The sequence below is a fragment of the Rhinopithecus roxellana genome, chromosome 3, assembly GCF_007565055.1.
Source record: "Rhinopithecus roxellana isolate Shanxi Qingling chromosome 3, ASM756505v1, whole genome shotgun sequence".
In the NCBI taxonomy this organism is placed as follows: domain Eukaryota; kingdom Metazoa; phylum Chordata; class Mammalia; order Primates; family Cercopithecidae; genus Rhinopithecus; species Rhinopithecus roxellana.
The window spans coordinates 14,684,120-14,710,394 of NC_044551.1; the positions used below are offsets into that span (position 1 = coordinate 14,684,120).

At 55.9% G+C, this 26,275-nt stretch overlaps 1 protein-coding gene and 1 pseudogene across 5 annotated transcripts; one reads left to right on the forward strand and one right to left on the reverse strand.

Annotated features, from left to right (window-relative positions):
- Window positions 1-249: 249 nt before the first annotated feature.
- CLPTM1L (CLPTM1 like) lies at window positions 250-22,876 on the reverse strand. Of its 5 annotated transcripts, none has more exons than XM_030927120.1 (17): window positions 22,457-22,618; window positions 22,121-22,221; window positions 18,890-19,079; window positions 16,994-17,142; window positions 16,069-16,147; window positions 13,323-13,440; window positions 12,563-12,657; window positions 10,628-10,712; window positions 9,024-9,127; window positions 7,928-7,993; window positions 6,942-6,992; window positions 5,972-6,054; window positions 5,291-5,325; window positions 4,276-4,331; window positions 4,147-4,191; window positions 3,152-3,267; window positions 250-948 (listed from the first exon to the last, which is right to left on the reverse strand). In XM_030927120.1, the coding sequence occupies exons 1-17, from the start codon at window positions 22,616-22,618 to the stop codon at window positions 864-866; spliced, it is 1,620 nt and encodes a 539-aa protein (XP_030782980.1). In that variant the 3' UTR covers window positions 250-863. The 5 variants fall into 5 exon arrangements, with proteins under 5 accessions (XP_030782980.1, XP_030782979.1, XP_030782978.1 ...); XM_030927121.1 differs by having other exon boundaries at window positions 354-948; window positions 16,994-17,139; window positions 22,457-22,876; XM_030927119.1 differs by having other exon boundaries at window positions 4,147-4,331; window positions 16,994-17,139; window positions 22,457-22,876.
- Window positions 22,877-22,990: 114 nt separating this feature from the next.
- LOC115896444 lies at window positions 22,991-25,813 on the forward strand (annotated as a pseudogene).
- The last annotated feature ends 462 nt before the right edge of the window (window positions 25,814-26,275 follow it).

Here is a 26,275-nt window from a genome sequence, read left to right on the forward strand (position 1 = left end):
AACGTGGGAGGTGGAGGCTGCTGTGGGCTGAGAACAAACCCCACAAGAACTTCAGCAAATATGAAACTTTACTGCACACGGAGTCCAGCAGTTCTCTACCCATCTTTCTATTCCATTTCTCCCTCTCTGTCTCAACCTAGGGCAAGATAGGCTTGACCCGACGGGTCATGGCTCTGTACAATAATTTAGTCTTAAATAACTGAGATGCTAAGTATGTAAGAACACTCATGACTCAAAGGCTTGGGAAGGGCTCTGTAAATTTGCTCTTTTAATGCATAAATAAATCCATATTATGTATTACTTTCTGGAAAAGGGTTAAACTCAAATATCTGAAATACTTTTATTATACCAGGTCAAGAAAAATGCCACAGCCAGAAAAATTTATTTTAAAATAGAAACATACATTAAGCTTTAAAACAACCAACTCTCAAACAAACGAGGAAAGAGCCTTTGATCCCAGAGTCCACGCGGAATGAATTCCGTATGTGTTTGAAATTCACATAAGGAGCACTTAGAAAACCACCTGAAATGGAACTCCGACAGCCCCCTTGCCTGTGAGGGCTCCCGCACCTGCCAGTGTGAGGACATGGCCGAGCCCCGGACACTCGCGTGCCGGGAGCCACCACAGCTCAAGGTGACTGGCAGCGCCCAGCTCTGTGACCAAGACAAACGTTCACATGTGGGGGCACCGTGAGCACCACCAGCTCCAAATCTGATGTGAGGGACTTGGGAGATGTCTGAGAAATGTCCAAAGCGATTTTGGCAACACAGAAAATGCAATGTCTGCGAATTCCACCAAAGGCTTCCAAAAATACTCATGGACAATTCAAGTCGCACGTGGCCAGCGGCAGCCTGGGAGGCCTTCAGTCTGTGTGGGGCGCCCGCGTGGCCTTCTCCTCATAGGACTCCCCGAACTCGTTCACTCTGCGTTTATCCACAGGATAAAGCCTACAACGACACAAATGAGCACATCAGCAAACCCCACTGCAGGGGCTATTTTCCTAAGAGGAGGACTTGGCATCCTTGATTTATTTTCCAGTGAGCGGCCACAGTGAGCAAATTAACTAAAAAGTCTAATCCTCAGAAGTTTTACTGCTGAGGGCTGAGGAGGGATTTCTGAGTTGTGTTTTGTTCGGCATGGCCAGGCCAGCGCACTGCTTTCAAGGAAAGGGAAGCTTGGCCAAACGGAGGACCCAGAGGCTGCACTGGCTGCCTTCTGGGAACTGTGGAATCATGGAGACCCGAGCGATCGCAACAGGAACTGCCATGTTCAGGGAGCGCGTCTCCTCAGCTGTGAACACTTGGCAGGACACTGCCGCCACCTTTGATCCTGAGAGCCCCAGAGGCCTTGCCAACATCACTCCTAGGTATGGATGAGGAAGCTGTGGCGTGAGGGCTTCAGCTTAAAAATGGACCTGCTGCCCACCAAGGTCCCTGTGGTCCTGGCCAAACACCGTTGGCAGGTCTGGAACCAGAAACACACAGAGCCCGAGTGTAGCACAGTTTCAGGCACACCCTGGGCCACCTGCGAGGACGTGGGAGCCACCTGAAGGGCTCACGGTTGAGATGGGACCCTGAAGAGTGACAACCACGCCAGGCACAGCAGCATCCGGGACTCCATGGCTTGGACAACCCCATGCTCTGCAGGGGGCAGGAGGCCAACTGGGGGATCTGAGAATGGTGAACGGGGGACGGGAACCAAGCCCTGTGTGAGTGTTGCTTAAAGGGAAACAGTCCTTCCTGCTGAGACCCAAGCGGGAGCTCCAGTGCAGGGGCTGCATGAGACAGCAAGGGGGTGGGTGGGCAGCCGGCGGCCAGGCCTGGAGAGCTAGGCAAGGGAGGCCACGCGCCACTGTGTGGATGTGCCAACTGCACCTGAACAAAGAGTTAAAACAGGCCGAACAATGCCAGTCTCACACTGGCCGGGACAGAGGCTCTGAAACACCTGGCGAGGCTGCGTGTGGAGACAGGCGGGGACGAGGCCGCGTGCGGAGACAGGCGGGGACGGAAGCACTGCGCTCCCCAAGGGCCGGCAGCCCAGACCTAGGCAGGACCCCCCAGGACGACCTGGGGGAAAAGGACCTCTCTCCAGCACTAGTCGGATGGCCCCAGGCCTTGAGGGGGGCCATGGCCTGGGGAGGGCACAGGAAAGTGTCACAGCCATGGTGTATGAGTGGTGGCCTCCTGGTCAGGGCGGGGGGAGATGGGAAGAGGGACCTCGAGGGCCAGAGAAAGGACACAGCCAGGAGGCTCTGAGACACTTGGCAACAGGCCTTGGGGGTGACACACACTCCTTCCACCCCTGGACAAGGTCCTGGGGCCAGGACGGGAGGTGAGGGCAGTGCTTGCAGTGGTCCGGATACAACGCTCCTGAGGGGAGCCCCAGATCCCTGGCTCCTACCCTGGCACAGCAGAGCTGGAGGGAGCTCTTGCTGACTGAGAGGGCAGATGTCAGCCCTGGAGGGAAGCAGGAGGCCCGGGGTAGGGCCTGAGACTCTGCGTTTAGAAAATTCTGAGGCCGGGGTGGGGCCTGAGCCTCTGCATTTAGAAAATTCCACAAAGCCTTTTCCTTAGCCATCAGCCTTCGACCTGAAGGCCAAGCTGGGAGGTCAACACAATGTCGTCTTCAGAAACCCGGGTGGCTGGTTTAAGGGGTGTGGCCAATGTTGAGGTGAGCAAGCTCTCCAGTAACATTCTGCCTTGCAGGGACACACAGCCTAAGAGTGGCCCAGAGCCTGTTCCCGACGCTGGAGACCTGGACCCCAGGACTGCCAGCTGGACACTTCGAGGCTAGTGCCAAGTATGGATTAGTCGTGCTACAGTCTCTGTCCTGCTCAATAGCAATGACTGTGAATAAGTAAATAGCTTAAGGAGAGAAATTTGCTTTCAGTGGCTAATCAATAATTCACATAGAAACGAGCATTTCTAAAGCACAATGAGGAGACAGAGCTGCAACAGTTTCTTGCCAGGTCGTATCATGGGCAACTGGAACCCAAGTTTAGGCAAGACAGGAAAAACCACCACCCGCAAATTATCTTTGCCCTCAAATGGACAAACAGGCGCAGGGTGCTATGAAAGCCGTCATCCTGTTTAGCAGCAGCGCCACGCTGCTGAGACGGACCAGGAGCTGAGCATGCACAGCTGCACTCACCACCGCTGGTACAGGTAGACCAGGAACACCACGTCGTCCCGGAAGCAGGCCAGCCGGTGAGACGTGGGCATGGTGATGATGAAGGCAAAGACGTCATCAATGAAGGTGTTGAAAGCCTGCAGGGCCACACGGGAGGAAGGTGAACCCCAGTTGCTGGGACTGGAATCCTATTGTTTCTGGTAACCTAACCAAGCAAATGGCTTTTGGCAGATACTTGGAACTAACTAACTGGAACTATTCACAGCAACAATGAAAAGAGCAGAAAGCCAGCAAGTGGAGACACGACGCTCTGTTCCCTCAGGGGCTCCCCACAGCCGCTGGCACCCGACACACTGCAGGTCTCGCCCAGGCTCCCACCCACATTGGGGAACCCAAAGAGAATGGCCTGAAACCAGAGCCAAGGGGAGAGCCAAGGGCAGAGCTGCCCGAGACAGAGCCAAGGGGAGAGCTGCCCGAGCATTGCCCTTTCCTCTGGGAGCTTGTACTTGACTGCAGTAAAGTGCAAATCACGTCCCATTAACTCAGCTCCGCCTGCAATGCTGAGGCACTTCTAATCCCACACGGAGCCAAGGGGCCCTCCACAGCTCTACCCACGGGGAATGGCCATGGCCCATGGGAGCTTCCATTCCTGCCTGGGAGGCCTGAATCTACTATCCCCAGGCACCGGTTACTGGGCCACAGGGGTCTGTGTCTTGACACACGTCCTAAGAAGAAACATAAAAACTAAAAAAAAAAAACCAAATCTGTGACAAGTGAGAGAACCCCAGTCTTTCAGGGTCTGAAGTTCTCTACAGCTCTTCCGTTTTTAAAGGAGCCACCTTAATATTTTTCAGTGAAAGGGACGGCTGCAGATGCACTCTGGGCAGAGATTGCCCTGGTAATGCTGCTGGCTGGAAGACGCCCTCACTCATGCTCTGCTCAGTCTGGTTCCTTAGAGCAAATGGAACCATGCTCTGCTCAGTGAGAAGGGACTCCTCGCCAACTGTCACACTCACCTTGTAGGTGAAGGCCTTCCAGGGCAGATGTGCCACTGACTTCAACTGAAACACGAGAGACAGGCACAGGTCAGCTGCCGGCAGCACAGGAGATGGGGCCCAGGCCGCAGGCAGCACACACCACCTTACCTTGTAGTTCACAAAGAGCTGGGGCAGCATGAAGAGGAAGCCAAAGGCATAGACCCCTGCAGAAAGACAGACAGCACTCACGAGGCGTGGAGGGCCGGGCTGCCACGTCTGTGCATAGCGGGCAGAAAACAAGGTCTGCTATCCAGACAACTTCAGAGTCTGTCACTGTGTGAAGCAACTTCCTGGCTGGTAAGTTCATCAAGAGTCTACGACAACTTTGGAGAGCAAAGCTCTTTTATTTATTAATCAGTGTAACTGCTGCCCATGGGGTCCAGTGAGTGAGGGCGCTGGAGCACCCTGGGGCTGAGGACACGGCCTCCCGACCCACAGGGTCCTGCCCCAGGGGTCAAAGGTGGGACTCCCACAGGGCAGGACGGCAGTGCGGGTCCCACCTGCTCTGCACCAGACAGGCCCTCGCCCTTAATGCTCACGGGACCACTTCCCAAAGAGACCACAAAGCTGCGATCAGGGCTGGTCTGGTGGGGCGGGGGGATGGACACAGCAGCCCATGCAGCTGAAGGTGCCACCTGGGGCAGGTGGGGGCGGGCGGGCCTCCCAGGACATGTGGCCCCGAGCACAGGGCCCTGCGGGGTCCCCACCGTGCATCGGCAGGAGAGCCTGGTGCTTCCATTTGCTCTAAGGAACCAGACATACATGATGTTGTTTTAATGCTTAAGTTTACTTGTTTTCATGAAGAAAACAGACAACAGTCCTGTACCACACACACAACGCTGTTGTGATTAGCAACGCACACGTACACCAGGCGGCTGCACCACACAGCCTGGCGTGGAGTGGCTGCCGCATCTGGTGTAAGCACTCCCTGTCGCTTGTACAAGGACCTGTTTCTCAGAACCAGTCACTGTTGTGAAGCTATGCGGGGCTTTATCTGCTCACAGGCTCAGGGGAGCCCTGGACACCGCAGAGGCACCTGCCACACTGGGTTACAGGGTGAGAACAATTAAATTGGTGCCTGCTGTAAATACCATTACTGAAGTAGGGAAGCACATGGACTCACCATTGACAAAGCTGTTGATTAACCAGGAGTACCAGCTGAAATGGAAAAAAAAAGGAGAAGTCCCATTTCTTGCATAGCTTAGTATCTGTATTAAATTGATGAAAAATAATTCTTTCATTAAAAATTCTCTAAAAAAAACCCCCAGGTGTTCTCACTGCAGCTGGGCAGCCAAGAGCAGCAGTGCTGAGCCTGGTTCTCAAGCTGGAGACAGCGCTGAGCGCCCCCACCCAGGCAGCAGAGGCCGGGGGCTCTGGGACCCCTCTCAGCTCAGGGCCAGCAGCCTGCTCGGGCAGCAGAGGCCAGGGGCTCTAGGACCCCTCTTGGCTCAGGGCCAGCACCATGCTCGGGCAGCAGAGGCTGGGGGCTCCATCCCCTCTCGGCTCAGGGCCAGCATCCCACCCGCACAGCGGAGGCCAGGGACTCCAGGACCCCTCTCAGCTCAGGGCCAAGCTTCCCATGAAGCCTGGTGGCCGGAGTCAGTCCTCTCAGCTACACCTTACCGGGGGGGACACTGAGGCCCAGAGCGCACTGTGCGCAGCTACAGGGTCAGGACCCCTCCCAGGCACTCGCCCAAGTGCCCTGGCCCCTAGCTTGCCCTCCAGCCGCACTCTGCTCTGGCTCAGTCATCCAAATGGCTTTCTCGGGAAAGACGCAGCAGGTGAAGCGTATGTGGCTTCCTACCTCTTATACTTGATATTCAGGAGGGAATAGACAGCACCCCCGACACAGAGAGGGTACAGCAGGTATGACAAGTACTTCATGGCCTACAGGGAACAAAGGGAGCTTCCAGTTAGAGGCCCAAACGCCAGGCCTGTGTAAATGCACTGCATGGAGCTCACTACGACAGGGACAGACAGAACGAGCTACAGCACTCAGGGCGGCAGGGCTGCTCTGAAAGGGGGCGGGTGGTGTGAGGGGCGCACGTAGGGCTTCGTGCACTGGGAGGCACCGCACACGCCACAGCCCGGGTATAACTACAGGCACTAGTTAACAATAATAGATCAATTCGGGCTGGTCAAAACCAACCAACCCACAACAGATCAATAAACATAATAGAAAAACACCTGAAAAAACTGTCTACTAAGTAATGTAGTTACATTGCCAGCTGTATCTATTGATTTCAGCTTTACAACTCCATGAAAGTTAGATACAAGTTGGTGAACATTAAACCAAACCACAATCATTCCTGTGCAGAAATGTTCTTTTAACTTGAACCTGAGACTTCCAGCTCCCCCAACAGCACTGGGGAAAGGTGATGCTCTGTGCTTCTGGGGCCAATCCTCCAGGCCACTGTGCTGCCGAGGCCGTTATGGCCTTGGTGACAGCAAGTGCGTTCCCAGCAACCACAGCAGACACCAAGGCCTGCGTCAGCTGCCTGGCAAATGTGACTTACAAACGATGAAAATACCCCACTATACGGTGACACAGGCAGGCTGTGCCTGTAAGGACTGGGGAATGAGCATCTCTGCAAGCCCCCACCCTTCCCAGTAAGAAATTTGGGTTTTGTGTGTTCACTCTTGCGATCCCTGCTCAAGGCGGGCTGACCCGTGCTCCAAGGAGACTCCGCACTGAGCAGTGACAGCCAGAGCCCCGTCGTGGAGGGTGTGAGATGTGCCCGGCATGCACGTGCCTTGAACCACACGTGACTTACCTGAGTATCGTACTCCTCGGTTTTCCTCTCAGATTCGCTGTAAGTGCCAAACTGTTGTGAAATTCAACACAGGGATGTTAACAGACTCAGGGAGGATCTGAGCACAGGTGAGCTGTGACTAAGGGGCGTCACACATGGCTGCAGAGCTGACCCAGGCCTTGCTACAGAGGGCGCTCAGGTCCCTACCGGCCGAGGAGAGGACCCAGAGGACAGGGATCTGCATGGACCCTTCCCACCTCACCCTGGCCCTGGGTCCCGCAAGCCTGAGCGGGGACAGCGCGGCCTCATTGCTGTTCCTCGTTGGGGAGCTCGGTTTTCAGTGCCGCTGCTTCACAGTGAGAACACTGCAGAGGGCACAGGCACAGCCGACAATGCTCTGAACCAGCCGGCCAGGAGTCACGGGGCCAGGCTGGAACACAGTGGCTGCGCTGCATCTGCTGGGCTTCCTGCCCTTCCTCTGCCCACAGCATGGAAAATCTCAGCCGTGACTGCTGATGGCCCTGCCTCAATCAAGGTCCATCTGTGGGCATTGCGATTCAACTCCAGCTCTGCCCCGCCCTCATGTGCCTAGGGGCCTCATGAGCACCCAGGCACTGGGGCAGCCACAAGAGGCAGGGGCTTGCTCACTTGGGGATTGCCAGGACTGTACTGACCCCAGTCAGCACCAGCCTCGGGAGCGTGCTCTAGGCAAGGTGCCAAATGAAGCACTCCCGCTGGCCAGCCAGCGTCCTTTCTCCCAGAGGCCAGCTCAGGCCCAGAAGCGCTGCCATCTGCATTGAAGAGGGTCAGAACTGGGTACATGACTGGGGAGTCCTCAGGCAAAGAGAGTGGCTGCAATCAGAAACCAGTGCTGCCTCCACCACGGAGGCTCCCGACAGAGGCCCGCAGTGACTCATCCGCGGATGGCCACTTTACTCTGCGCGCAGGGGGCAAAACCACACTCTTCAGAGAGGGCGTGGGGTTCAGCCACTACAGTTAAATCCTACCTGAAATTCGGGCATCAGACCTCTCCAAAGAATAGTCATCTTCAATGCCTTCTTCACTTTCCACAGCTGAGGGGAGAAATCAGGAAATAGCTCCTTTAATCTTCCAAGGCCACAAGACCCCGAATGAATGACCCAGACGGTAACGGGGAGGACCTGCCGCCCACGGCCCCGCCCAGCCCACTGTCCTCTTCCTGTCCCTCCCACTGCTCAGGGCAGAATGGTGGGGGCCGGACCTGGGCCTCTAACCCACACCCGGCAGGTGTACCTGGTCAGGTGGGCTGCACAGCCACCGACCAGCAGACGACAAAACCAGCATGCAAGTGCGGTTTTCTAAACCACCCTGCCTGCACCCAAATTAGCCCCCACCTCCTTCTGCCTGGCACTTGGGCAGCCATGGAGCCTGTTTCAGGCCCTCTTCTGAGAGCCGCCACCACCTGGCTGCATCCTTGGAAGGCACTGTTCACAGAGGACTGGTGCCTGAGCCGGGCGTGGCACTGTGACTCGTACCTATGGAGGGCCCCGCCTGTGGTGCTCCAGCACCATCTAATCCAGCTCCTCCTCAACAGGCATGACGGCCGTGCAGGCTCCCACCCACAAATGGGCCACCAACGGCGGGGGCCATCATCCCCCTCAAGTTTTGCTCCCAAGCTGGCCCTGCCCCACGAGGCTCCCTTTTGGCTGGCTTTTCTGAGCTCCGGAACAACCAGGGCTGGACCACAGGGCACCTAGTGATTTCCGTCACTGCCCACCTGGCCGCCGTGCTCAGCTCTGCAGCCACAGCACGAGCCTCTCAAGGCCCCACGGTTTATGCCTCTGCTTTGCGCGTGGTGGGATTTCTCAAACACGTAAAAACACTCTGCTTGGTGGACAGGGCCTCAGGAGCTGGCGCCATCAGAACACCCACTTCCCTGCTCTCCACGTGTTCAAAGCCTTTATAGCCGCTGCCTGCCATTCCACAGCTTCCAGAACACTGAGGCCGTCAGGAACAAGCACGCAGGCTTCCACGGAAGGTCTCACATGCTGGGGCTGAAAGCCTTTCCTGAGTGCGTGGAGGCCCATGGACCTCAGACAGTTCAGGTCACTGCCTGGAACTCACCTCGATGGCGGCTCCAACGCCCGCCGGGACCAGCACCAGCAGGCTCGTCTGCTCGTCCAGCAGGAACAGGAAGATGACTACGGTGCTGAAGCAGCGCCAGAGCACTGGGGACAGGACGGTCGGGCTGGGAGGGGGTGCAGGCCAGACCCCGCCTGTGTGCCCCCAAGTCGCACACATACCCCCAGTCCCCCATCCCAACCCCCACGCCCAAGAAGCTTCAGGTACTCCCCAGTCCATGTTACCCTGTTCAAAAAGAACAGGGAAGTATTCAGCAGCCAGGAAAGTGTTTTGAAGGCTACTGAACTGAACAGCCGGCCCCACACCAGCTCCACAAACACGTGTCTGAGCCACACTTGCAAACGAGCATGGAACGTGGGCAGAGATCGGATGACGGAGCCAGCACAGCTTTGCTTCCAGGCAGGTCTTATGCTAGTTCTGTGATAAGCGCGTGGCTTTTCAAGTCTGGACGTGTTTCCTCCCCAGCCTGTACCTTAACAACCACTCCAGCTTATTCAACATGTCTACCTCCTCCCGCAAACCCCCAGGGCAGGCAGGGGAAGCAGATCCATGGAGCCACATGACAAACAGTGGTCATGGCCACAGCGCTGTCTGCTGCCCACCCCAACCCGGGACGCCGGGAAAGGCATTAGGGTTAGGAGACACCACCACAGAGCACGGCAGGGCCCCCAGGCAGCCAGGGCCACCTGCTTGGGCATCTTTTCCATGTGAGAAAAACAACGTGTTTGGGTCTCTGATACTGGAGCCGAACACTCCTCACTCCTAACCAACAAGACTCACCGACTCCTCGTCCTCACACCGCCAAACACTCCTCACTCCTAACCAACAGGACTCATCCACTCCTCGTCCTCACACCGCCAACGCCTCGCCCCGTCCAGACTGCCGCTCCCCACCCCACTGTAACAACCTCCACCTCTGCAAGGTCAGGAGGACCCTCACTCACTTGGGCCCCCTAACCATGGCAGGCACTCCTGGCCAGGAACACTGGTCCCAGATTTTGGCAGGCCTCCTGCCCGGGCTGCCTGGCCTCAGGGGTCCCTGACCACCCCACCTAACAGTTGCACACTCCGTCGCTGCCGGGCACAGCACCATGGGCCTATCAACTGCCATCACCTGAGAGGCCCCACATACCCAGGCCTGCGCTGGTTGGGGAAGGAAGACCCGAGGAAGGACAGGGCGAGGGAACTAAGACAGGGGATGTGAGGCCCCAGCCCCGTTCAGCGCCCGTGAGCAGCCGGGAAGGCTCCAGAGGTCCATGCTTCTCACTCCCCACAGCCCAGGCCCAAACCCCATGCACGCCAGAGTCCACAGCCAGGCCCTGAGCTATGCAGCCTCCGGCAGTCACACCACACACATACCAGTTTGCAGCTAGGCCCTGAGCTGCGCAGCCTCCAACAGTCCCACTGCAATTGCCGCAAAGGCTCTCGGGGTTTTACAGTGCCTGGTCTCAGAGGCTTCTCAAGAGCCAAGCACACACCCGGCGCTGTGTCTGCAGCCAGGAATGAGGCGGGCAGCCCTCAACCGCAGGCTCCAGGGAGCATCCCCGGGGCAGAGGATCTGAGCAGGTCCACGTCCAGGGCGCCTACCTGCCTTGGTGGACATGCCAATCATGCTCTTCTTCTTCTTCCAGAAACTGATGTCGTTTTTAAAGGCCAGGAAATCAAAGAGAAGCTAAAGAGAACACACATGACAGCAACTCACATCTCCTGTTTCTATCTCCTGTGAGACAGAGATAGAGGCCTCCTGTGTGACCGTGAGACTGCAGGTGTGCTCAGCTTCGGGACGCATCAGGACAGATGTCTATACTCAGGACCCGCACCTCTATGTGCCCGGCCTGCCATGTCCTGTCAGAACCTAGAGTGCCCAGGCAGGCTTTGCAGGGACCATTCTGAAATAACACTTATCTTTGACTTGAATTGCTGGAAAGGCCCACAGGCAATTGGAGGCTTTGGATTCCCTGGACTGTGGGGCTGGCTGGGCGTCCCTACCCTGCTCTCGGATTGTGCCTACTCCGGGCAGCCTTACCTCTCAACTGTGCTAGAAATGCAGGGGCTGGGCGTGGTGGCCCATGCCTGTGGTCCTGGCTATTGCAAGGCCAAGGCCGGAGGACTGCCTAAGCCCAGGGTTTTGAGACCAGCCTGCGCAACATAGTGAGACCTATCTCCGAAAGAAAAAAAACTTAAAAAAACCTAACCATGCATGAGCTCATCCTTAGAGACATCGACCTTTTAATAAAAATCATTTAATTCTCCAATGTGGCTTTAGAAAGTTTTAGCTTGATGGGCAGCCAAACTCCCAGGCACTCAGAACCAGTGCCAGCTGCACTCCTGGGTGCCTCCTCACCCTTCTAGCCTTACCAAAGGCCAGCCTAACAGCCACAAGGATGGCTCTCCTCTAGCAGCTCAACTCCACAGGCGAAAATAAAGAGCACAGTAGCCTTGCTTTACCCATAGTTCGCTGTTACCCACAGAGCAGTGCGATGAGATATTCTGAGAGTGAGACCACACCCATGTTACTTTATTACAGTGTACTGTCCTGTTTCTGTTACCAGTTATTATTGGTAATCTCTTACTGTGCTTCATTTATAAACTGAACTTTATCATAAGCATTATATAATATATATATTTAGAAGAAAAACCAGTCTTTCTAGGTTTTGGTTTCAGGTATCCACTGAGGGTCTTTGAACCTATCTCCTGAGGATAAGGGGAGACTACCGTAAACACACCAGATGAGGATAAGGGGGACCTACTGTATACACACTGGATAAGGCAGACTACTGTATACACACCAGATGAGGATAAGGGGGAACTACTGTATACATACCGGATGAGAATAAGGGGGGACTAGTGTATACACACCAGATGAGGATAAGGGGGGACTACTGTATACACACCAGATGAGGATAAGGGACTGCTGTATACACACCGGATGAGGATGAGGTACTACTGTATACACACCAGATGAGGATAAGGGACTGCTGTATACACACCGGATGAGGATGGGGGGGACTACTGTATACACACCGGATGAGGATAAAGGGGGACTACTGTATACACACAGGACTTTTTACATTTAAAAATCAGTGTGTTAGAATTTGTACAAGTACTTTCTGCCAGAAGCTGCCCACCTCTGCATGGGCATGCATGGGGTCGGGGCCTGGACAGGGGAGAGTGAGATGCCTGCACCTGCTCATCTCACTGGTGTGGACACTGCTCAGAGTACTCTGGATCCTTCTCAAAACCGCCCCCAAAGCCAGCACAGCACAGCTCAAGTCCCCAAGTCCCCAAGGCTGTGGATGGAGCTCTATGGTCCCTCCCTTTACAGAACTGGGAGAACTTGCCCACTGGGGCAATGGTCGCCAAGTGTCAGGAGTGCTGGCTGCTGAGCAATGGGAGCAGACGCTTGAGGGCCACAGGGCTGGACGGCGCCCACAAACCCCAGGTCCAGGGCCCCTGCAGGAGGCCTGGGACCCAGGGAGCCTCCCCAGTGCCTGTGGCAAGCCCTCCTGGCGGACGACTCACATGGAACGCTGCAACAAAGAAGGTCAGCGCCAGGAAGTACAAGTTGGTATCTACAAAAATTCCTTTCACTTCATCAGCATCTTTCTCTGAAAACCCTGCCAAGGAAAAAAAACCACACAACATAAAACAGGCAATATCAATCTTACCTAACATTACAAATACAGTTTTCAATATAAAAATTTAGGCCGGGCACAGTGGCTCATGCCTGTAATCCCAGCACTTTGGGAGTCTCAGGTGGGTGGATCACTTGAAGTCAGGAGTTTGAGACCAGCCTGGCCAACACGGTGAAACCCCATCTCTACTAAAGATACAAAAATTAGCCGGGCGTGGTGGCACACGCCTGTAAATCCTAGCTACTGGAGGGACTGCAGCATGCGAATCGCTTGAATCTGGGCGGTGGAGGCTGAAGTAAGCAGAGATTGCGCAACTGCACTCCAGCCTGGGCAACAGAGTGAGACTCTGTCTCAAAAATAAATAAATAAATAAATAAATAAATCTCGTCAACAGAGTTAAGGTTCATTTGACCAAAATCATGGCATTTCACATATTATGTTCTTAATAAAGCCAATTTCCAGACAATCAACCAGGTCATCTCCAAGGAGAGAAGTGAGGCAGGCGCTGCTGAGCCTCCGATTCAACATCTGTGTGAGCATCTGCAGCAGGAGGCATGGAGGCCCCAGCCTGTGTCAGGATTTGCACTCAGACGCCCGGGGGGCTCCATGGCAGCCTCATCCCGACGCCAGCCGTGTGCGGCACGTACCGAACTGCTGCAGGGAGTACACGGCGTCCTGCATGTGGATCCAGAAGCGCAGCCGTCCCAGCGAGACCTTGTCATAGGACACGGTAAGGGGCAGCTCGGTGGTGGAGCGGTTTATGACCTGATGAAGACAGCCACACTGAGGGCCCTGGCCTCACACCCTTGCGCCCAGCTGCCTGGCAGCCCTCGTCAACCCTGCCATCCCCCTTCCCATCCCTGTGTGGCACCAGGTCAGACATGACGGGACCCAGCAGGCATCCTGAGGTCCCTCCTTCTGTCACCACAGGACCCAGGCCCCAGCGTGCTGTGTCCCAGCACAGGGAGGTTCCCACCACCACTAGGACCCTGTGAGTTCAGCAGTGCTAGCAGTGCCTGGACTGTTCTGCTGCACGTGCCCCTTCAATTTCAAGTGCACAAGTCCTGGTTCCCTGGAAGTGATGCTTGCCACCCACATCTGCTAGGAATCCACCGCACAGCATACAGCGCTGAGCTTGGCCTGCAGAGCGCTGGTTTGTCCTAAGAGTTTGAGGCCACGGGACACGCACAGCCCTGCAGCACATGGGCAAAGTGCCCTCAGGGCCTAAAGCACGGAGCAGGCGGTGGCCATGGGGACAAAAGAAGGCTTCTGGAACGCAGAGCTAGCACGGGCAGTGGGGTGGATGTGTGGGCCTCAGAACAATAAGCTTAGTCCTGCGGCCCGCCGGGGCCTCATGCACACAGGCTGCAGGCCAGGTCCCAGGGCACCGAGGTAGGAGGGTAAGGAACGGGTTCACAGGGGCAAGCCCACACCCTACAGCACATGCATAGTGACCACACCCGGTGTGCGCCACCCTCCACATGCTGGAACGTCCAGCGAGGGCTGTGCTCTAATCCACCCGCCCTGCCTCACGCCCTGACCCGCCATGGCAGGCACTGCTGGTGTCAAGAGTGTGGTGGAGTCAGAGCCACAACCAGCAGGTGCCAGGTTGCCCTAAAAGCAGCTGTCAGGGCGCCCCACGCAGCCAAGTGGCATCAGTGCATGTGGATGGTGTCCTCCAGGCACCCCTCGAGCTGCCAAGCGTGTCTGAAGGGTGTCACTGCCTGCTCCATCTGGCAGTGCCGGGCCCAGCCACAGAAGGTGCCGACTTCCTGCGCCTGCTGCGTCCCAGCTGCCTGCTTCCTCTCTTAAGACAGCACCTCTCAAATCTGGCCCCAAGTGAGACACAGCAACAGAGACACAGCACATGAGAGGCCGGGATTCCGGGAAGCTGCTGTCGGCACGTGTCTCCATAACTACTGCAGGGCGGGCCACCACTGGCACAGCTGTGCCACAAAGCCTGCCCTGGGCCTCTAACAGACAGATCTGCAGACACACACACAGGGCAGCCTTCTGCAGCCGCCTGCCCCTTCCACCTTCTTCTGAATGCCTACAAGGAGTCAGCGGCATGAGGCCTCACAAGAGGCGACCACGGGCTGGTGCCACAGCTCACACAACTCCGTACGGGGCATTTTAGCAGAACCTGCTGTCCTGAGGTTTCTCAGCAGCACACCAGCAAACTCCAGCAAACAGAGAAAGGCACTGGAATTGCAGGGGCTGACAGAGAAACTGTTTAGGGAGAGGCTGGAACACCAGACCTGCTCACCAGTCACTGCCTGTCCGGCCCCCAGTCTGCAGGTTGTATAGGAGCAATCAGTGACCCCAGAAGTGAAGGAGGCAGTGTTAGGGACCACAAGGGGTCTGAGGGAACAGCTGTACAGAGCGACAGTTCTGAGAGCCACAGTCAGCAGGAGGCAGCAGGGCCTGGGCAGAGATCAAAGCAGTCAGGTGGCCACACCCCAATTTCCCAGCTGCACCCCAGCAAGCTCCCTGCTCTCCCCAGGACTGTTTCCTCAACAAAAATGGGGAAAGGGCCCGCCTCAGAGCTGCCGAAAGCCGTTAAGTCAAGCGGCCTGGCTCCTACTGGGTGGTCCAGAGTGACAGCGACAGCTTGCAGGGAGGCAAGGCAGAGCGGTGATCCTGCAGGGCCCCAGCTGAGTCTTCACCTCTGAACCCCAAATAACCTCATCCGTGAAACGACGCCACAGCTCCCAGCACAATCACAGAAAGGTTCACAGAGTGCTTAGCACAGTGCCGCATGTGCAGCAAGGGACATTAAATATTAACTGCTTCTGTGAGTCTCGACACTGGCCGAAGGGTGGCCACATTTCATCTCCCCTCAAAGCAACCCTGGGAGAGCAGGCGTCGTCACTGCCCATAACCACATGGCGCCAGAGCCCAGAGAGCAGCCACTTCCCTCCCGCACAGGCCTTCTGCCTTGCCAGGGGTCACCCCCAGAGCTGAGGAAGGCTGTCACCCGCTCCTCTGGCCGCCTGTGCAGGACCAGCCCTGGCGGGGAAAGCAGGAGTTTGCTCAGGACACTCTGAATTAACCTACATGGCACACCAGAGCTTGCACGCAGATGCGGTTTTACACGGCGCTCAGGCGCCTGGCCTCTAGGCGCTGCATAAACAATCTTTCAGGGGCCTTTCACCAGCGACCATCCAGAGGCTCAGGAGGACCCCGCAGCCAGCCAACAGCAAACCCAGCGCACCACCAGGGCCGCCCCCCGTCACAGCCCTCCCACGCCCGAAGGCAGTGCTTCCCAGCACAGGTAAAAGCTCCGTGCTACATGTCAGCAATGGCCCTGTCCATTAGGGTGCTGGGGCTGCGAGGCCAGTCTTGGGATCAGTCTCGCCAGCTGCACAACCAGTGGGCAGAGGCGTCACTCACCATCAGGTCCTTCACACGGTTGCTGAGCTGGTCGATGAACAGGATGGGCAGGTAATGCACGGTCTTCCCCAGCTGGATCCTGGGATTAAACCACAACTTTCCAAAGTCAGTCCAAGGTTTTTCCCTTTCAATGAATCAATACATTCAGGCACCGGGTTTACCCCAGAGAAGTCCCCCCAACACCACCCTCAGCTGCTTCTCAGTCACAATGACCCCAGGGCACAGCCTCCCCAAACAGAATCAGAGAGCCTGACAACATATGCACGCTTCTGAGACCCACTCCCCACGAAGTGACGGCCACAGGTGGGAAAATGCCTCCACGGCCACTAGGGGGAACTGCAGGGACAAGGCCGTACAGCAGAGCCCAGGGCTCTCTGCGCACGGACATGGAGCAATCCCAGGATGTGGCCGCTACACTTGGAAGGGCAAGTCACCTGCAGCCACCTAGGAGACGGAGCTGTGGTGTGGGAGTTGGGGGGGATCCCCAACACATGGGAGACACGGGGTGAGCTCAGGTGGCCAAATACGTAAATTCCAATAATTGTATTTAACTGATGACAAGTTATACTAAACTAATAATCTAAAGGTTAACTTTTAAGTAAATCTAAATGAGCCAAGTTAAAAAATCACAAGGGCAGCAAAGCAACACACTCCCGTCAGCACCTTCCATTTTCTCTCCATGGAAGCCTTCGCCAGCCAGGAGCAGAGGGCAGCATGCTCCAGCTTGAACTCCTTTCTTCTCCCTTCCAGCCCTCTAGTAGCAGCACAACCTCAACGAGGAAGTGGGAAGAGCTGGGGGGCCCAGGCAGCGAGTGCCTCGCCACAGAAGGGACTCCAGGAGGCAGGAGTGGCCCGCTGGTGGGTTCTGGCCAGCCACGATCCCAGCACCCTCCCGCCGGCGCTCCAGCTCTGGGGCCCCACTTACATCTTCATGTACCGATGCACATCGGCAGGCAGGGAAGACCCGTCAAAAACAAAGTTGTCTGCCATCACATTCAGTGCCAGCCGCGGTCTCCAGTGGGACACTGGCTCATCCAGGGCGCTCGTGGGCTTCTTCTCCGCCTCGAGCTGCTGCTAAGTGAGGAAAACAGAGGCCAATGCTAGGACAGAAAACCGTGCCTGGGACAGCAGGGTCAGCATCCTAACCCATGAACAGACAGCCATGCACGGGCACAACTGGGGGAGAGCCCAGCAGAGAGGGCACAGTGGCCCCACAGCTGCCAATTCCTCCAGACTCTCACCAAACACCCCCAATCCTTATCAACATGGAAGCCAGGGGGTGCTGCTTTGCAACATGTGGTCATGGATCTCACCAATTCCTTCTTTGGGGTTCTCAACTAAGTGGGCCCACTTCTCAGAAGTTGAGAGGGTGAGAGCCCCCTGAGCTTGGCAGAAGACTGTGCAAGTCCAGAGCTCACACAGCCCGGTGGCTGTAAGGAGACTGAGAGGGAGTCGGCTTCTGAAACTAAGCATGTGGGGCTGCCTAAAGCAGGAGACACACTGAGGACTATGCACGGCTCTTAAATGAAGTTAAACTTCAAAGGGACACTGACTGACAGGGAAATCTTAGCTCGTTTCAGATCTGATACATCCTAGGAAACACTATGATCTTACCCTTTTCCTACCTAAAGATACAGTTTAGCAATAATTTACATTACAAATGGTTTTTCACACCTCCTCACATTTGCTACCTGGAAGGGAGGCTCCCTGCACTACATGCTACGTCCCCATCACCCCACCCACTTTTCAGGACACTGGTGCGGAGATGCGGGCCCCGGATGAGGGGGACATGGAGAGGGGCAGGTGCGGGCTGTTCCCGAGGAGACACAGATGCAAACTGGGGAGAGGCAGGAGCAGGTGTTGGCAGGGCTTTCAAAACCACACCAACCCCGAGACACCTCTCTTTCTGTCTGCAACAATTTCACAGCCTCTTCCTGGAAAGCTGCCATCTTTCTTGTTTTGTAGATTTTTTTTCTGAGGCAGAGTCTCCCTCAGTCGCCCAGGCTGGAATGCAGTGGTGCCATCTCACCTTAAGGGTTCAAACGATTCTCCCGCCTCAGCCTCCCGAGTAGCTGGGATTACAGGCACACGCCACCACGCCCAGCTAATTTTGTATTTTTAGTAGAGACGGGGTTCGCCATGTTAGCTAGGCTAGTCTCGAACTCCTGACTTCAGGTGATCCACCCACCTCAGCTTCCCAAAGTGCTGGGATGACAGGCATGAGCCACGGCGCCCAGCCTTGTTTTGCAAATTATCTCACTTTCCACTCAACACAAAGGTGGGTATCAGAATTCCCTTGCTTTATCCTTGGCCTGTGTTCATGATCACTTAAGTGACTTCCAGTTTCTATTTGTGCATACACCTTTCTACAGATGTACAAACTACAACTTGTACCTCTACCTTTTCCAGCATCTCCAGTTACGTTCTTAGAATAAACATCTAGGAATAGTCCAGTCCTACACAGAACGCAGAATGAGCCCAGCTCCTGGTGCGAGGCTGCAGGACAGCCCTGCAGGACCAGCGCTCCATCCCACCAAGTGCAGCAGGTGCCTCCAGACGCTGAGAAGGCCCACTCCCTGAGGGACTCTGCATAAAGAATGCCAGCGACCACTTCAACTGTCCCTAATTTTAGATAAAACTTGTCTGCAAACTCATGGATATGACTCAGCTGAAAGTCAGAAATGCATGCCAGTAACATTCCAATGGCTTTACTCCCAACAAAGTCACTGGAGCCCCAGACATCGCCTGCCTGTGTGGAGACAGACACATCCGTTCTGACGGCGCGGCACAGCCTGTTGTCAGTGACCCACGAAGACCTCACCTGTGCATCAGACTCCCCAGTGAGCAGGTTGATTTCTTCCGGCTTGGGGACCATGTAGGTGGTCAGAGGACTGACCAGGTGCACCTGCTTCCCGTCGTGCCACGGCAGGACCCCAGCATGATGGAGGAAGATGTAGGCATACAGCGTCCCATTGTTTCTCGTTTTCTTTGGTACAGAAACATTAACTGTCCTGAAACAGAACCACCATTTGCACTACATACATATTATATTCTGTCTCTAGAAACTATTCAAATACCTTTATAAAACAACTTTATAATTTCAGCTTCTAATTTCAGCTGAAATTAGTTATTCTGAGCTGAATAACTTCTAATTTCAGCTCAGAAGTACCAAAAATGAAACCCACCTGCCTGGGGCTTTACGAGTCCTGGGTGTGTGTGTCCTGAGAACTCGGCACAAGTGTGGGCGCCTACAGCTGAAAGCAAAAGGGCCCGCACTTCCTGCCTCCATCTCAGGAGGCTGAGAGGTCAATGACCCGCCTGAGGCTACAGGGCTGAAGCAGCCAGGGGGAAAGCAGCTTCTGGGCCTGGCCAGGATACCAGCTGACCATACACACTGAATCCCAGAACTCTGAAACGAAGGGCAGCAGCCGCGAGGGCTCCATATGCCTGCTACTGGAGTCTCAGAAATTTAATGTGGGTAGTTTTTTTGGGCGTTGCATTTTTAAAGATAAAAAGACGATCAGCCACAAAGGACTGACTTTTAAGCCTGTCTGCCCTGACTGCGCGGCCTCCAGTGCGAGCTGAGGAAAGGCCTGGTGAGCTGCTAGAACTGTAGGCCTCGGACCAGGCGCTTGGCTCTTCACCTGCACGCTAGAGTCCGACTGTCCATGCTACAGCCCCATGGAAAACCTCACATGCCACCTGTTGATGGTTACATGAGTTCTTCTTCCTCTTTAAAAGTCTTTTTTTTTTTTTTTTTTGAGACAGTCTTGCACTGTCACCCTGGCTGAAGAGCAATGGCGCAATCTCGGCTCACTGCAAACTCCGCCTCCCAGGTTCACGCAATTCTCCTGCCTCCGCCTCCCAAGTAGCTGGGATAAAGGCATACACCACCACACCCGGCTAATTTTTTGTATTTTTAGTAGAGACGGGGTTTCACTATGTTGGCCAGGCTGGTCTTGAACTTGTGACTTTGTGATCCACCCGCCCGGCCTAAAAGTCTTTTTTTTGAGACGAGGTCTCGCTGTCACCAGGCTGAAACTGCAGGGGGTGCAATCATAGCTCACTGCATCCTCAACCTCCTGAGCTCAAGGGACCTCCTGCCTCAGTCTCCCGAGTAGCTGGGACTACAGGTGTGTGTGCCACCACACCCGGCTAACTTTGAAAATTGTTGTAGAGCTGGGGTTTTGTCACATTGCCTAGGCTGGTCTCGAACCGCTGGGCTCAAGTGATCCTCCCGCCTCGGCCTCCCAAACTGCTGGGATTATAGGCGTGAGTCACTGTGCCCAGTCTCTCCTTAAAAATCTTATGGTAGGGCCGGGCGCGGTGGCTCAAGCCTGTAATCCCAGCACTTTGGGAGGCGGAGATGGGCGGATCACGAGGTCAGGAGATCGAGACCATCCTGGCTAACACGGTGAAACCCCGTCTCTACTAAAAATACAAAAAAACTAGCCGGGCGAGGTGGCGGGCGCCTGTAGTCCCAGCTACTCAGGAGGCTGAGGCAGGAGAATGGCGTAAACCCGGGAGGCGGAGCTTGCAGTGAGCTGAGATCTGGCCACTGCACTCCAGTCCGGGCGACAGAGCGAGACTCCGCCTCAAAAAAAAAAAAAAAAAATCTTATGGTTGGCCAGATGCGGCGGCTCACGCCTGTAATCCCAGCACTTTGGGAGGCCAAGGCAGGCGGATCACAAGGTCAGGAGTTTGAGACCAGCCTGGTCAACATGGTGAACCTGTCTCTACTAAAAATACAAAAATTAGCCAGGCGTGGTGGAGGGCACCTGTAGTCTCAGTTACTTTGGAGGCTGAGACAGGAGAATCACTTGAACCCGGGGGCCAGAGGTTGCAGTGAGCAGAGATGGCGCCACTGCACTCCAGCCTGGCAACAGAGCGAGACTCCATCTCAAAAAAAAAAAAAAAAAACTTATGGCCAAAGTTCTAATGAGAAACCAAAGGCATCCATGGCTCCCCACTACCCAAGAAAGAATCCGTCTCCACCAGGACATCTTAAGTGTCTCTCTTTAGGTGGGGGTGCAGGGCTGTGTATCTCTGATGGAATGTGCACTCAGAGACACTTGAGGTGGGGCTGTGTCAGAATGCTCATTCTCCCCGCTACCTCCAGGCTGACACTGTGCCAGGTCAAATGGAAAACCTCATTAGCTGTCCTTGGTAACTGGTCCAGGGCCCAGCATGGAAAAGGTAGTATTCCTGTCTGGGAAATTAAACCCAATGCAGATGAATCCTGAACATTTTTGAAAGGTGTGGGCAGCTACAACCGACTGGTGACCAGGCCAGCACTTCTGGCCTCTATTTCATGGAGGCAGAGAGAGGGCAGCAACTGGCTTGAGATCACAGGCCCAAAGAGGCCAGGCAGAAACCGCCTTGCCAGTGCCTCCAGCTACCTACAGGGACTGGCCGCCTCAAGGGCGTGGAGTCCAGCAAGAGTCTCAAGCTTTCATTATTCTCTCTCAGATACCTCCCAGGCAATGAAGGGAAATGGTCGACTTGTGAGAAGCAAATCATAGTTAACATTATTCAATTAAAAAAAATTAGGCCATATGTTAGATGTAATTTTTAAGTTACTCTACATATTTGGACATTGATCTATTCTAACGTCACATGTCACTTAATTATGACTTTCTACAAAATTGCTTCCTCCATCCCCATCCCTTTTCCTTCACAAGTAACTTAAGCGAACTACTTCCACCAGGAAAAGACAAGTCGGCCCGGTAGTGAAACTACAGAGCTGTCCGCTCTCAACTGGTTCACCAAGCCTGGCCCCTGCTCCTTCGGAGCCTCCCCGCTGCAGGACGTCCCACTGCCATCAGACTCTGCTGAGAGCTACCTCCCAAACGACATTCATCACCTGTCACCTTCCAGGTTGAATGTTTACAGGCCAGGCATAGGCCTCCACTTACGATATTCTACCACTTCGAGACACTCGGTAAGACTAGTCCTCTAAGGTAAACACGTTGGGTACAGAAAGCTAACTTTTAAACGATCTGAACACAAGTAATGTTTTCCCTTTCACTGGCATTTTGTCCTACAACCATACCTTTCAAATTTGGACTCCACATCAAAGTCTTCCACATTCAAGACCAGGTCGATGTTGTTCTCAGCACCCAGGTGGGACCTCGTCGTGGTGTATACGCTCAGCTGGAAAGGAGGGGGCGTCAAGAGTCAGCCCGGCCAGGCCCTGGCAGGACGCACACGCATCCCACGGCCAGTCGGAGGGCGGAAGACCTGGCCACTGGGGAACTAGGAAAGGTTCCATCTCGACTCGCGCGGCCACAGCTCCGAACTAAGACGCGACAGCGGCGTCTGGGGACTGGAGGAGTGGCCACCACCCCAACCCGCCCGACCCCCGGCCGCCAGCCCCGCGGACGCTCACCTGCAGCTTGGGCCGCCGCGCCAGGTAGGGCTGGATGCAGTTGGCGTCGCCGGAGCACGGGCGGGTGTAGACGATGCCGTACATGACCCAGCAGGTGTGCACCACGTAGACCACGAACACGCCCACCACCAGGCTGGTGAAGGAGCTGCGGCCGCTCCACATGGCTGCCTCGCGCCCGGCGCCCCCGGCCCGCCCGCCTCTCAGCCGCGGGCTCCGCCCGCCCGGCACCCAGCCCGCCGCTCCGGCTTCCGCCGCTCACTGGAGAGCCGCCGCGCGCCGCCGCCACCGCCGCGGGGGAACGAATGCGCCGCGCGCCGCAGACCGCCCGCCGCCCCGCATGCTCCGGCCCCGCTCCGACCTGGCGCCGCCGGATTCGCCGGCCCCGCGCGCCGCTTCCGGGCCCCGCCGCCTGCCGGAAGTGGACACGCCGCGCGGCTCCCTGGGAAGCGGAGTCTCGGCCGCCGCCGCGCACGCTCGTCCGGGATGCGGCGCGTGTGTGACGTCACCAGCCCGCGCCGCCCTCCGGGCGTGCCTCCCAGGGGCCCAGGAGCACCGCTGTTGGGGCCGCAGAGGGTGTTCGGGGCGCCGGGGAAGGCTAGCGCTGCGTGGTCCCCGGGGCGCCGTCCCCAACCGACCACGCCTGCCAGACCACCAAGTGGGGGCCGTGTCGACGTGTGGGGAGCCTGGTGGAAGGCGGTGCGGGAATTCCGGCACTGGGCCTGCAACCGTTTTAGTCCACAACTGTCAAAATCTGAAGGGAAGAAAAACGAAGTGCTCAGAACCCTCACCCTCACAGAAGCCGAGCACCTCATCCCGTGTGTGGATGTTTTCCCCAGTACAAGCCCATTGTGGGGGCAGGCGCTGTTGAAGAAAGAATTCAAATTCCCAGGCTGAAGTGGCTCCTCACAGCCTTGAACCTGACCCCCAGCTTCCCGCTAAAGCCAGGCGTGCCCAGCACGGCGAGGTCAGCAGCGGCCCCTCGGAGGGCGGCCGTGGGAGGCCAGTGGGAGGCCCTCGGGCAGCCGGTGGATGGTCCGGCGACCTCCCCGACTCCGTGAGAAGCGCTCAGTCCGTGCTCTTCAGGTACTGGAGCGGCTCCCGCCCTTTGGCCAGTTCTCTGGAAGGTCGTTTCGTTTTCTGTGTCTGCCACACGCGTACCACAAGCGCACCACAATCGAAAACCTTGTTCGACGTTTCTGGAAAGAGTAGATGCTACTGAAGACCCAATAGATTGCTGAGGGTTTTCGGAGCAGGGACAATTGCATCAGAGTGCTGGGCTCCGGGAAGAACTCAGGATTTGACTGACTGGCGGATGGGACAATGATTGGTGCCGAGACTGAGCCAGAGAAGGAGGCCTGGCCAGAGCAGGCACCCGAGGCCGCGTGCAGGGGCAGTCCTGGGCCGCCAACCCTTGGAAGCTGGGCCAGGAGCTTCGGAGCCATCCCAGTCTTTTTTCGCCCCTCTCACTCTCATGCACCTAGTTACCCTCCCCACAGAGTCCTCTCACTGCGCGATTTTCGTCTACCGCGGCAGTGGTGTCTGACTACACCCAGTGCCTCTGTCCTTCCTTCCCCCTTCAGTCTGTTCTCGCTTCTTGGCAGACCTGTCCTTGGAAAGCCCTCTGCCGACTCCAGTTACCCTGATCAAATGCATCCTCCTCAACAGGCTCGTGAGCGATTTGCAGGGTGGCCCAGGAGGCATCACGCCTTGCTTTTCAGCCACTCTTGGGGGCCCCTACAGGGCCAGGCATCCCACACCGGCAGCGGGTGCTGGTCCTGCCACAGTCTGTGCAACATGTGAATGAAGGCTGTAGTCCTGTGGTCTGCGGGAGGCAAATTCCAACTCCAGCTGTCAAACATAAAGGGACTGGCAGGCTATCCAGGGTGGGTGTCTCATGGCATCCAAAGGCAGGGACCTAGCCAGGCCTCGGGAAAGAGCTACAAACTGAGGAGCTCTGGGGTGTGGCTTCATCTCCCTCTCCCTCCCACCCTACCCCCATCTCTGTATTCCTCAGATGTCTCATTTTCCAGTCAGGCACCTGGCCAGCTCTAGGAGCTGAAATCAGGTTGGTACCTTCTTGGTCAGTGTCCATCCCTAGTGTCATCCACAGTGGCCAACGGAAGTGGTGGCTGGTGGTGCAGGACATTTGCCATCTTGGGAAAGATCACAGAGGACGGGCCTCTTTAGCTGAGCAGACAAGGTTCTGCAGTGATCTGGACACTTGCACACTCGTGGGCATCCCCCTGCCCTGTTGAGCAGATGGGGTTCTGCAGTGGTCTGGACATATTTGCACACTCGTGGGCATCCCCCTGCCCTGTTGAGAAACCGCATGAGGAAAGGGACCCTTTCATCTGTCACCTCCTGACTCTGACCACCAGAGGCTGGGCTGCCAGCCAGCCATGCCAGCATGTGACAGCACTTGACGCAAAGTCCCTGGAAAGGATGTGGATCATTGCAGAACTCCCTCGAGAAAGCGCCAGAGGAGGACCCCATTCAGCACCCCGCAGAACTCCTCAAACTCCTGCGTCCCCCTCAACACTCCCCCAGTGTGGTGCCTGCTTCTATCTCCCCAGGCTTAGCTGGCCTGGGTCTTGAAGGCCTCTCCTCCCGCTGTCCCCACGCAGCACCCTCTCGGCCACTGCACAGCTGGATGCAGTGAAGGCCAGACGGCTGTGGCTGCTTGGGCAACAAGAGCTGCTTGACCCTGTTCTGCTGACTTTGTTGGCCTCACTCCCTGGAGAGCCAAGGTTACCATGTCTCTGAAGCTAAGGCTTTCTTTCTAGGCCTGGGGGAGTCACATCTTGCATTTGTACTCACTGAGCTCCACGTCTATGGTTAGCGAATTATTCAACGTTTTAAAATGCTTTTACCAATTCCATCATTTGAGGGCCCTCTAGCAAGGAACCTGTTAGTACATGGAGTGCCTGGAATGTTCTAGAAAGCTCACATGAAGAGCTGGCCCTTGCTGTCCTTATTCACTGAGGACTCCAATGGCCACTCAGGATGACAGGAAATGCAGGCTCCAAGAGATTTGGTTCCTTTGTGAGGCCCTCGGGCAGTGGTCAGACGCGAAGGAAATAGGAATGGCACCTGCAAACCGCACTTCTCCCTACAGGCCATAGCTGCTGTGCAGCCTTGGGAGGGAGGGAAAGAGGAGGGCATCTGAATGTGGATGCTTCCTGCTGTGAGGGCTACAGGGTGTCCTCAGACTGGAGCCCGCCCCTGGGCTCAGCTCAGCTCGGGGACCTTGCACCCAGGCTTTTCTGGGAAGGAAGGTTTTGGATCTCCTGCCTCTCTGTATTCATTGACGTTGGCTTTCTCTCTCTTCCAAGCATTCTAACATCTGCAGGATTTTTTTTTTTTTTTTTTTTTTTTTTGAGAGGGAGTCTCACTCTGTCGCTCAAGCTGGAGTGCAGTGGCATGATCTCAGCTCACTGCAAGCTCCGCCTCCTGGGTTCACGCCGTTCTCCTACCTCAGCCTTCTGAGTAGCTGGGACTACAGGCGTCCGCCACCACGCCTGGCTAATTTTTTGTGCTTTTAGTAGAGACAGGGTTTCACTGTGTTAGCCAGGATGGTCTTAATATCCTGACCTTGTGATCCGCCCGCCTTGGCCTCCCAAAGTGCTGGGATTACAGGCTTGAGCCGCCGCGCCCGACACATCTGCAGGATATATGGATGAAGGGCCACAAACCCATGTTTGATCTCATTCAACAGATGTTGTGTCCACTGGGCGGGGTGGGACTCTGTCTCTGCCCACACTACCTGCCCCCGGGGTTGTAGTTCTAGGAAAGCAAGTCTCACACTGAGTTTTGATGTGG